A 12191-nucleotide genomic window follows, 5' to 3' on the forward strand; every position below is an offset into this window, starting at 1 on the left:
AAAAAAGGTGGGGGGGGGAATAGGAATTATCCAGTACATTAACCTCTATCCATTTGGAAGATATATTTGACTAATTCAGACTAAAGTCACCTTATCATCACTACGAACAATAGTAAACACTTTTTAACTGAGCTCCTATTTAGTTATTGGATAGTAGTTAGGTTCTACAAAGAATCAGAATTTGTGTATCAATATTTTTTAAAAACTGCTGCACAGCATTTATTATCAGATTAGTTTTATCCAAGTCTGTTGGTGAAATGTCTACCAGGCTCTGTTGGCAGGCAGACTTTGGACTGCTGGAAATTAATCAGTGTGAGACTGAACTGAAACATGCTGTTTAAATAAAGATGTGCATGAAGCAGCCATTACTTGCCAATTATTCCTGTATGTATTGGGAGTAATTTCTTTTATCCTAGGCTGGCAATTCAATCTCCTTTTATTCAGAAGGAGCATCAAGTTTTCTCTTTCTTTTGCACAAAGCTCTCTCAATCTAGGTAGAGGTAAAATCTCCCTCAAGATGGACTCCATGTGGACAGATGTGTTGTTTTCTTGGCAACCATCCAAAAGTGCTTTTGTGGGATTTGAAAAAAACCCCAAAAAACTCCTAGTCTAGTTTTCAGCCCTGGGATTTGCTGTTTTGCATCCAACCTGTGACTTCTATCTGCCAACAATTAGGTGCCGATACTCCCCACTGTAGGGGTTATTTAATTTCTTAACATTCTGTCCCAATAAAATGGCAAGCAGATGAAAAGGGGTAGAACTTGAAAATTTCTATACAGTATGATATTTGGCTTGCTTTACACTTTTGTAATCTTTCTTACAAATTTCACGCTTTAAAAACTTTTTTTTTTAACTTTTAAAAATTTAAAATACAAAAACAGTTTAGCCATCGCCTTTTTTCTCATTATAGACGATGAAAAAATGAAACTTTACTTTTGTAAGTCTCACTTTGGATGTGAACGTGCCACATCAAGTTGGATTATTTTGGGAGTAACATGGTTGAGACTGGGTCATTTCCAAGTTTCTGAATCACCCCTCAGAACGGATTTGGGTGACTGTTTAGCTTCTACTACTGCTGGCTACCCCTTGTCAGAAATTGCTCAGATGAGAGTATCAAAAGATCCTGATCTATCTTCTCTGATTTACAATTAGGTAACAAAAAACGTTGAGAATACTAAGAATAAAAAAAAATATTAATAGAGTGTCTCATGCAAACAAACTCTGTATAAAATTGCCTCTTGTGAAAGGCTCCATGATTAGTCCCAAGTCATTTTCTAAAGAGCATGGCTGATTTTTATAGGTCTGTTAGGTAGTGGATTGGATGTCCATTGAAAATGTGTTGTTTGCTTGCGTGCAGGTACATTGGCTTGCATTGGGATCTTGTTAAAAGATAAAGCAAACAATTAACACCTAGTAGACAAAAGTGATCACATGACCGAAAACATTTTGTTATCAGTGACAATAATGCAACTGAGACAGTAAGGAGCAGCATGAAAATAAATAAGTTACCTGCGCACTAGGGCAAATACATTGTCTCTGTAAAAATACAAACAATTTGTTTCACCTTTGCTATAAGAATTCAGACACTGTGTAATGTTTTATTATAAAATGTCTATTCTTAAACGTTGACTTATGCTAAAAGAAAATTATATATCTGTTTATATATCTAAGACAGACAGAGGGAAATAGGACCTGATTTATTGCACAGCAATAATCCATCAACTGTTTTTCTCCAATGCTGGCTTGACTCAACTGAAAACTATAAAAAAGACAAGAAGCTATTCCTTCTATAGGAGGAAACCTCTGATTAAAACTACAACAGATCTAAAATGTGCTTTGACAGCCTGTAATTGGCAGGCTGCTTCAGCAATTAAATTTTATACAAAGGATCTGCAGTCTAATTTTTATGGCTTTCAGAGTCTCCTTCTAAGATCCTATTGTCGATATTCAGGAATGCATTTCTAGCATTGCAGATGTTCATGGTTTTATTAAAATAAAAGCTAGAAAAGATGTAGTTCACCTCTTCTCTATTTAATGTACTTTTTTGCTTTTAATACCCAACTCCATTCCCAAAAATGAACACATCAAAAGTTTTAGCCCCCATCCACAAAAATATTTTCCTACCCTAACTGTATTTATTGATAAAATTACTACAGTTGGGTCTCAAAATGTTAGAAAGTCCATGAGAAAAAAAAACAAATGCAATAGTTGGCAAGAATATTGTTATTTCCCTCAAAAGTGAGGAACCAAATAATGAGAATTTCAGATAAAACTTCTTTCACACTATTTCAAGTGTGTTAAAAAAATGATGTGGCTAATAAGAACTTTAGTGAGGAATTAGCATTGCACAGCTGTAACATTTTTTTTTCCAGAATAGCTAGAGAAAGCTTGAAGCTTGATTCCTATGTGTCAATACATTCAAAAAACCATTTAAATTTCCACATACAATGAAACCTTCTTTCAGGGACTAATTGCAGGGAGTGGGTGTCCATTATTCCTGATTGTTAAATTGGAAAGAATGTTATCTGCAGTAACATCATTACGTAAGTGATCCAAATTATGTCACTCGCGCCAGTCTTGTCATTTGGGTAAATCATTACCCAAATGACATAAAATGATGTAAATACAATGGTAGCCCAAATCTATTGTTCATCCAGTTCCCCTAAATTGAAGGGTGGCATCAAAAACAACTATAGCCACATGATTAAACCCCTTCCAATGCCAAATGTATCAAGTATTTGAGAGAGAGATTCTCTGCATTAAACTCTTAAGTTCACTCCTAGTGATATCAAATAAAAGACATTGTGTAGCTATTCTTTATTTCTTTAGGCAACAGAGGTTTTTCTTTTTTTTTCTTTTTTTCCTATTAAGGAAGGTATGGGAAAGCATGGGAGAATTACACTGGGAGGACAACATTGTCTGGAATCCCTATAAAATTCTATAAATGAGGTAGGAAAACATCACAATAAAAGGTTGCCCTGAGTGAGCCCATAGACAATTGAACAAATAGGCTGATCTTTTGAAAGAAGGAATAGAAACTGAAGCATAGAAATTCCTGTTCATGCTCAATTTATATAAGCAGATGAAAGGAAAATCCTTACCTGTGGATGATTGTTTCTGTCATCTGAAAAGGTTCTACCCTGTAAAAGGTCAATATAAATTACTTCACTACAAATAGGGAAATCTGAAAGAAAATAAACATAATCCCTACATCACAGAAAGGCCACCTTCTACTACAGAAATGTATATGATATACATTTACATACAAATTAGATCCTTTTCATTTCTTTTTAATGACAGGGCTGGGTGGCCCTGACAACACCATAATATCAGAATAATAGGGGAGAGGGAACAACCAACCTCTGTTGGTTCATACAAAACCCCTTTTTTTGGCTTCCCAGAATGTCTGCTGTATTTCAGTCTTTTTGGGGATGGGAAGTGTGATTGTTGCTGCTTTTATTAAACCATTACTTTCTCTCCCATAACATTTCACTGTCCAAGGGCAAAGAAGGAGCAGCAAAGTATATTCAGCAGCTGGACCTAGTGAACAACAGTAGTTGGAATTTCTGCTTCACTGGTGCTCCATTGCTTTTTTCCTTCCTTCCCAAGAACTTTTAATACTTTCCAAAGAGATTTGGACTGTAATCTCTTGTGTTAAGAAGTTTTAGCCACAGGTAAATAGGTACCATCTTAAGATAGGAAGAAGGTTCTCAAATGGGATAGAGTGTTCCAGTTTCCCATCCCACAGTTCACTAGATCTTCACCACAACAGCAGATAGGCACACATAAGACTCATCCTCTCATCTCTCTAACCATTGCATAAACATGCCCAATCTTTTTTTATTATTCCACACCCTTACAATCTTATCTTCATCTTATCCCCTACATATAGCAGAGGCAGCTAAACATCATCTTTAGCTATACAGGTAGTCCCTGACTTACAACCATTCATTTAATGACCATTTGAAGTTACGACGGCACTGAAAAAGTGACTTACAACCAGTCCTCGCATTTACAACCATTGCTGCATCCCCACAATCATGTGATCAAAGTTTGGGTGCTTGGCAACCAGCATGTATTTACAATGGTTGCAGGGTCCTGGGGTCATGTGATTGCCATTTGTGACCTTCCCAGGGGCTTCCAACAAGCAAAGTCAGTGGGGGGAGCTGGATTTGCTTAATGACCGCAGCAAAAAAGGTCATAAAAGTGGGCATGACTCATTTATGACCACATCACTTAGTGATGGGAGTTCCGATCCCAATTGTAGTCATATGTCGAAGACTACCTGTATCAGTTTTCCCTCTTCTCCCAAAACAATTTTGGCCATGGACACAATCTAGCATGATTCATTGAGGATATAGTTGCTGATACAGTTAAGGGGCACTATTTGCCCAGCTCCTATTGGCCACTCTAGGCTGGGCAAATAGTGTCCCTTAACTGTATCAGCAACTACACCCTCAATGAATCATGCTAGATTGTGTCCACGGCCAAAACTGTTTTGGGAGAAGAGAGAAAACTGATACAGGTAGTCTTCGACATACAACTACAATTGGGACCGGAACTCCAAATTGCTGGGAACCATTATCCATGGCCACTTTGGCCAGATTGCAGGAGAGACCAGACATCTGGCTTCTGCAGAGGCACAAACTCAAACACTGAGCAATGCTTTCTAAAGGGCTTCTCAAATCTAATGTGGGCTCCTTATAAACATGGGTTTAATGCTCTTTTAAAAGAGTGCTAGCCTTGCTTTTACACATCAGTTTAGTGCTCTTTTGAAAGACCTCTCTTTAAAGGTCTTAAATCCACCTTCTGCTGCATAGAATGTAGATTTAAGCTAGGAAACTGTTTTGCCAACTGCATTTTGCTGGTTTGTCACCACAGGGAACAGTATAGTTTTCCACAGCTTTTCCAAACAAGGGTTTCATATGACCATACTTTTCACATAAACATACTGCTTACTTTGGTTGGGCAGCACCATTTCTCTTACCCTATATATTGCTCTTTAATGGCCATTCACAGGCTACTTCTGGGCATTCCTGTCTACAAGGAGTGGCTGACTTGCTGCCTGCTTCCGTTCCCTTGCATCACTAAGCAAGGTCAGAGTTCACTGCCAGAGCTTCACCAGGATCCAGAAATAAATCTCCCTGGGAACTCAAACCTGTACTCCTGAGCTAGTAACAAATAATCAAGGACAAACTTGAATAAATTGCTTTTATTGAAGACACCAAAATAGCTCTAACAACAAAGATCAATTACAGCAGGGTCTAAAAATCAAATCATATTTGTAACAAAATCAGAGCTTAAATATTATGTCTCTTTCTCCCACACTTATGTGGTAACAGACTTCTTGCCATTCATTTCTCAGCCTTGGATGTGAAAAGCACATGCACTTTGCTTCTGCCCTTGTCAATTTCAGCCCTCACACCATTTCCCTCTCTGTTTTCCCCTTTCTTTCTTCCCTGGGATCTGGAGTTGCTAGCCATTTCTCTCTCCCTTTCTGTGCTGGATGGGCTAGTTTTCCTCCCTCTGCTTCCATCTGTTTATCATCTGGAGCAAAGTTCCCCCACCTTAAGATGTGTCTACCCCTCCTTCCTCTTGCCTAGGGATCTTCTTGGCAAACATTGGAGTAGTAGGGAAACTTCCAATCTCAATATCTTTGTCATAAACTCCCCCTCATCCAGAACTGTCCCCCAAAAACTTTGGGTGGTGTGTCTGTCTCCCTCTTGTTACTGATACAATTGCCTCCCTGCCTTCCCCAAGCCAGTCCCATTTTCAGAGAGGGTGGGGTAATAGAGCTGAGGTGCACAAGGAGCAAAGAGGACACTGTTGACTCAGGAAGGAATGGTAGAAGACTAGATGTATTTTCGGTGTAGATGGAAATTTCACACAAAAGATGGGACTCATCTATGTAAGTACTGCAAACAGTCCAATAAAATATATAGCTTCTTAGACAGTTGAACTGAAGACTGAAACCTAGTAGAAAATCAGATGTAGTATCCTAAGCAATGGAGTGGGCTTCCTGTTGATGATGGTCAGCAGGGCACTTGCAGGAAGTTGGTTCCTGAAGACGCGCAGAATATCTTGCAGTTTATGGTAAAAATGGAATGAGTGAGAGTCAGGAATTATCAAGCAGCAGGTGCAAGAAGTATCATAAACAGCCTGAAATGGAGACATGTGCATGGAGGCATGAATTAATTCAACCATAAGTAAACCTCAGACCAAGTTTTGAGTTAGTCATTTATGTAGCAAAGAAGGTGGTGTTCCAGTGTGACATTTGTCCTTTCCATCTCTCAGTCAGATTGTGGATGATGGACAGAAGATAGGTGGAACTTTACATTTAATTGTTGAAAAAGTGCCTTCCAAAAATGTTCTGTGAATTGAGGAGCCTCTGTCCAAAATAAGATGATCAGTCAATCTGTGGTTCTGGAAAACATAGTGAATAAACAGACAGGCACTCTCAGGAGTATATGGAAGGCCACAACAGGGGATGAAAAGAGCCATTTTAGAGAAAAGATCTAGTAGTACTAGAATGGCATCCAAGCAATCAACATGTGATAGGTGAGTAATAAAGTCCAAACAAACTGTATTTGTTGGTCCTTGTAGTAATGCGGAGAGTGCAGTACAATTGTAAGCTTTGATATCTGCTGTAATAGGAGGCCACCGAAAGCCAGGAAATAAGAAGTGAAATCCAGTTTGGTAAAAAAAATATATTTCCTGCAGCCCTTCTAAAAGTTTAGAAATGAGGGGAATTGGGTAATGATCTCTAACAGTTACATTGCTCAGGAGCCTACAATAATGGACTACGAGGAGGGATCCCCTTTGTAACAAAAAAGAGAGCAGCACCTGCAGGGAAGGAAGATGTTTCTGTCTGTAAGTTCTCATCCATTAGATAGGTGAAATTTGAACCACAGAAATAAGTTTTATATTATATTATAGATGTGAGGAGGCAGAGACTGTACTCCCCTTTCCCAAATACATCAGCATACTTGGTAGTTATGATAGGAAGAAGTTGAGGGGGACGGTCTTGAGGCACTGTGGGTGATGAGTCTTGCACCCCTGGAAGCCAAATGTAATGCTGTCTTGATCCCAATGAATGTGGGGCTTGTGAGCCTGAAGCCAATCCATTTCTAAGACAACTGGAAAATGTAATGGAGAAGCCAAATATAGTTGCTGTAATTTTTTTTAATGGTTCTGGATAATAAGAGAGGATCCATTTAGTCTAAGATGAGCCCAGAGCATAAAAGCCTGCTATTTATGGTTCTATCCTCTCAGAGAGGTTGACAAGCTGAGTGGGCAAAGGGTATTTGTGTGTAATTGAAGATTTTATGAATTTGCCTGTAGTGCCAAAATGCACAAAGGCCTGCAGTTATATTGCATAGCCAGTCTGAGTCTGAAGAATGACAGGAATGACTAGATGTTGATCCATAGCACCACATATCTGTGCTCCACTTCATTTCTGGATGTCCCTGGCCCCAAGACCTTTGAGGTCCAGTAAGACTCATTTCCCAAAAAACCAGATCTAGAGACTTTAGGGCAACTTTTTGTAAAGCTCCTCCTTTCCCCATAAGAACAATATTTTGTTGATGTTTTAGAAAGGAGAGTCGAGGATCTGTGAAGGGCACTTCCATCTGAGAAGGGTACTCCCACAGTATAAACATAGACTTATGTGCATGAGCACATCTTTTCTCAGGCAGTGTGAGTGCTGTAGAACCCAGCTGCAGGGGTTCAACATCCAAAGTGCCTGATGAGCTGACAGAGAGGAAGAGGATAGAACAAAAGAGAACAGTGGTGACCTATCCATTCTCTGCCACAGTTCCTCAAACCTTCCATCAATCCCCAAGCAGAGTTGGGTCAATCCAGACAAAGTCTCTGTAGTCCTCTCTTTCACCTGATAGCCCCTCTTTCAATTGGATCATTTAAGCCTCTTTTATTCCAACTGGCATTCTCAGCTGCTAACTGGAAATCAACATATTTTCACATGGAATGGTTTCCTTGTAAATTATGGACCTCATGTTAGTAGTCATGTATTTGACTGGACTGTTGAAATTAGCTCTCAGGAGTATCACAAAATTAGCATAGTTGCAGCTGAAGAGGGGTCCCCCATTTTGATTCTCCCTCCAATTATAAATTCTGAGATTAGTCTGTGGAAAAATATTCAGGTCTTAGAGAGGTGTATTAATCACACTGAACAAGGAAGGCAGAAAGTTTGCCAGGATTCTTGTTGTATGTGTCAGAGTCATTTTTGACTTGTTTTTACTGTTGCTAGATCCTGGACAGAGGCGCATGAGGGCCCAGCGGGAATAGTTCTGCCTGCTTAATCTGAGTCAACGCGTAGTTCTGATACAGGAATAAGGTGCTGGCAACTGATCCACCATCCGCAGATTTGCAAGAAGGTTGATAGCCATGGTTTTAATCCTGGAGTCTTAAAAGAATTTTCTTCTTCCATGGGAGTGGGAGTAGGAATAGCTTGTCTTGCTGTCAGAGCTTCACCTCATGCACATAAATAAATCTCTTTCTAGGAACTCAAACCTGCACTCTGGAGCTAGCAGCGAGGAATCAAGGACAAGGTCAGATAGATAAGTTGCTTTAATTGTAGATTCAAAGAAGGTCTGATAACAAAGAAGATCAGCTACTGCTGGACCTAGGAATCAAGCCATATTTATATCAAACCAGGGTTTAAATCCTACATCTCTTTCTCCCACCCTTATGTGATAACAAACCTTGTTGTGCACTTCTCAGCCGTGGGTGTGGAAAGCTGCCTAAATAGGGTTTTGATAATGGACCTGTCTGGTCTCAGGTTCCTTTCTTCTAGCATTGCTAGGCTCAGTCCTCATAGACGTGGAGCACCATAACATCTCAGCCTGTTGGTCAAGCTATTTAACTGGTAGCTATCATGCCATTCCAAGCACTTGCCTGTATTCATCCAACCCTGCTCACATTAGAGGAAGGGTTACTGGTCATTCTCCTACTAGCAGCAGGTAAGGCTTTGTGGGAGTGGGAACAAAGTTGGGGGAATCCATAATCACTTCCTTAACAGTTGCTGGTGTTGCCATTAAGGCAGAATAGAAGTCAGCAATGGGGCAAACTTTGGAGTCCTTGGGGTTCTCTGAGCTTGATTGTTTTCTTGCAAATGTTTCATTACCCAGCTAGGTAATGAAATGTTTGCAAGAAAACAACCAAGCTCAGAGAACCCCAAGGACTTCATAGTTCAACCCTGAGCTACACATATTCTCTTCTATTGGGGCAAACTTTTTTGTTGGCTCGAGGACTGATAAATAGCACTTTAACATGGCAGTCTGATTATGCCTTTAAGTACCCCAATTCTAGCAACTATTTCACAGCATGGACTTTAAACAGAATGAAGCTGAAATTCTTACCTGGCCATAGGTATTCATTCGTTCTGAATTAAAGGGTTCATTCTGAAATAAAGATATTAAAGATGTTTGTTTATTTTGTTGCAAGTTATGGGACAAGTTGGTATTTTGTTCCAGTGACTAGACTTCAAAATAACAAAGAGACTAAGAATTTGATTGCTCAAGAAATGGAAGAGTGATATTGCAATTCAGCTGAAATAAATATATTTAGCCAAAAGTTTGCTCTATTCTTCCTGCTACTGCAACAATTCAATTGCATAGGCAGATATATATTTTGATATATTCCTCATTTTCCCCAGCTGTAGCATGGACATGTCCAATAAGTGTTTTTTCTGTTATGCCGTCATTATATTGTCTTCATCTTATCCCCAGCTCATAGATGAGGCATCTTATAATTCCAAAATGCTTCTCAGATCTTACATAAACTCCTAAAAACATGAATTTAGCACTCTCTTGAAAAAGGGTTAGACCTGTTTCTTAAATGTGAATTTTATGCTCTTTTGAAAAAGTGCTAAACTTGTTTCTTTTATTTATTTATCAAATTTATATGGCCACCCATTTCACACAAGGTAACTCTGGGCGATGTACAACAAAACCAACTATTATAACCAAATATAAAAACTAGTTAAAACAATTAAATAATTAACATAAGTAAGAACAAGATCATGAGAGTGTTAATTAAGATGTTATACATGGTGCAATCAACGCACAGGCTTTCTGCTGCCAGGGGATCTCCAGGCTTGATGACAAAAAACAAATTTTGAGGGCTTTCCAAAAGGCCATAAGGGTTGGGGCTAACCTCACTTCAGGAGGGATGATGTTCCAGAAGGCGAGCACCACAGCAGAAAAGGCTTGTCTTCTGAGTCCCATCAGATGGAATTCCTTAGCAGATGGGACCCGCAACACGCCTCTCCTGCTGGCCCTCCTTGAAATCCACATTAAAAAAACAACTCTAATGCTCTCTTGAAACAGTATTAGTCCTGCACTGCATGGAAGATCTATATAAACCAGGAAAGAGATCCAGATTCTTCCAGCTGCATGTTGGTAGTTCAATCCCAGCTGGAAGTTTTCTGTTGCTTCTGCTGGCAAGGAATTTTGGATGGCCATATTTTTCACATTTTTACTACTTTGGTGGGAAGGGGCAGCACAATGTTGCTTTGGGTGATACTAGGTGCCATAATGGTGATTATTATGTATAAAATTATGTTATTATGTATGAGCCATTGCAATTGCAGGTGCTTCCTGGCTGCCCACCAGCTCCATCCAAGTGCTGTTGGCCACACTGTTGGCTTCTTCTGGATACTGCTGGATTCCTTAGACCAGTGTTTCTCAACCTTAGCAACTTTAAGATGTATGGAGTTCATTTCCCAGAATTCCCCAGCCAGCCATGCTGGCTGGGAAATTCTGGGAGTTGAAGCCCAGATATCTTAAAGTTGCCAAGGTTGAGAAACACTGCCTTAGACGCTCATGCACTTGCAGCACTAGTATAGGATGGAACTCACTTATTTTAATTATCATTTGCTTCCTCCTGCTCTTTCAGAAGAATGCTAGATCCATGCTGAAAAATAGCTACATTGACAGGTCACATATGCAGAGGAGGAATTGCATTGATCAGAAGCTTTGGTATGCTCCCTCCCACTTCACTCTGTAGCCCTCTTTCATACCTACAATCTGCCAGCTGGGCTATTTTTGGACCCAGGTTTATGGCTCTTTGCAAAGCACATTAGAGTCATGCTCAGAAATAGCTGTAAGGACAGCACTACTTGCTGGCCTTTTACTGTGGCAGAACAGAGCTGAGTAGTAAGGGCAGCACATTTTATGCTGGCCTTCCTTCCTGCCAGCTGAATAACTGGTAGATAGCATTAATGTGGGCAAGGCTGTCGGGAAAAGCCCTTTGATGCCATTTGCAGTGTATTCCTAATTTATTTATTCATTCATGTTTTTATAAAATGACCTCCTATATGTTCCTTAAAACATGGTGAGAGTTATAATAGCACACTTATATATTTAATACCGTATTTCTTAGATCTGAAAGTTCATGATATTTAGCGACTCACAAGGCACAAATAGTGTTGAACATTTGCAGAAAACTTCTATTTCAAGCAATGCCAAGTTTAAGTGACAGAAATAGTCAAGTCTTTTGAAGTCAGAACATTTTGAGACTATAAAGATTTATAAATCCTGAATATACAGGAGTGGTTATTTTGGTTGGAAAAATTATAATTCAGACTGTGCCTTATTTTTATTGTCTTCTTTCTGTTAATATCACAGGGCATGCATGGTTTCCCCATATAGAAAACAGTTGCAGGGTCTACTGGATTTTGGGCACTTCTGTGATGCCGGAAAGGAACCTGAAGTTCAGATCAAAAGTGAGAAAATAATTTTGGGCAGTGCTTACTTTTTCACTTCTGGTTGCTCTTATAAGAGCTTGAACCTGCAGAAAAGCAAAGGTACATGTTGTTCTTCCTTTCATTTAATGCCTTGGGAAAGTAAATAAATAAACTCATTAATGACAACTATACCAAGAGATGATCACTGGGAGCTCAAATACCAGTTATTGAGATACAGCAACAAATTGTGCAAATACAGTTTCTGTTGTGACATTATTAACTGAGCCTTCTTTGGAGGATAAAGCATGTGCCAACATAACTTTTATCCCAGCACGGAAGTCAGTCAGCAGGTTAAGATGCCCTCAAGGGGAGCTCCTCTTCTAGTAACTTCATGGTATTACCTATGCAGGTTTCTTTGCAATACTAAACATGTAGTTTACTATTATATTTTCTGGATTTTTTTTGACTTTCCAGTTTAGCTTACAAC

The 12191-nt window shown here is 39.3% G+C and overlaps 1 protein-coding gene across 1 annotated transcript in view; it reads right to left on the minus strand.

Moving 5' to 3' along the window:
• Positions 1 to 12191, minus strand: part of LOC148214141 (uncharacterized) — a 69100-nt gene that overhangs the window by 20864 nt on the left and 36045 nt on the right. Inside the window, exon 37 of the mRNA XM_088153337.1 lies at positions 9378 to 9419. Coding sequence (XP_088009463.1) covers positions 9378 to 9419 — 42 coding nt within the window. The remainder of the gene's footprint in view (positions 1 to 9377; positions 9420 to 12191) is intronic.

The sequence above is a fragment of the Python bivittatus genome, unplaced genomic scaffold (assembly GCF_059951505.1).
Source record: "Python bivittatus isolate LINGU-HERP-01145 unplaced genomic scaffold, Pbiv_v1 ctg000700_np1212, whole genome shotgun sequence".
Classification (NCBI taxonomy): Eukaryota; Metazoa; Chordata; class Lepidosauria; order Squamata; family Pythonidae; genus Python; species Python bivittatus.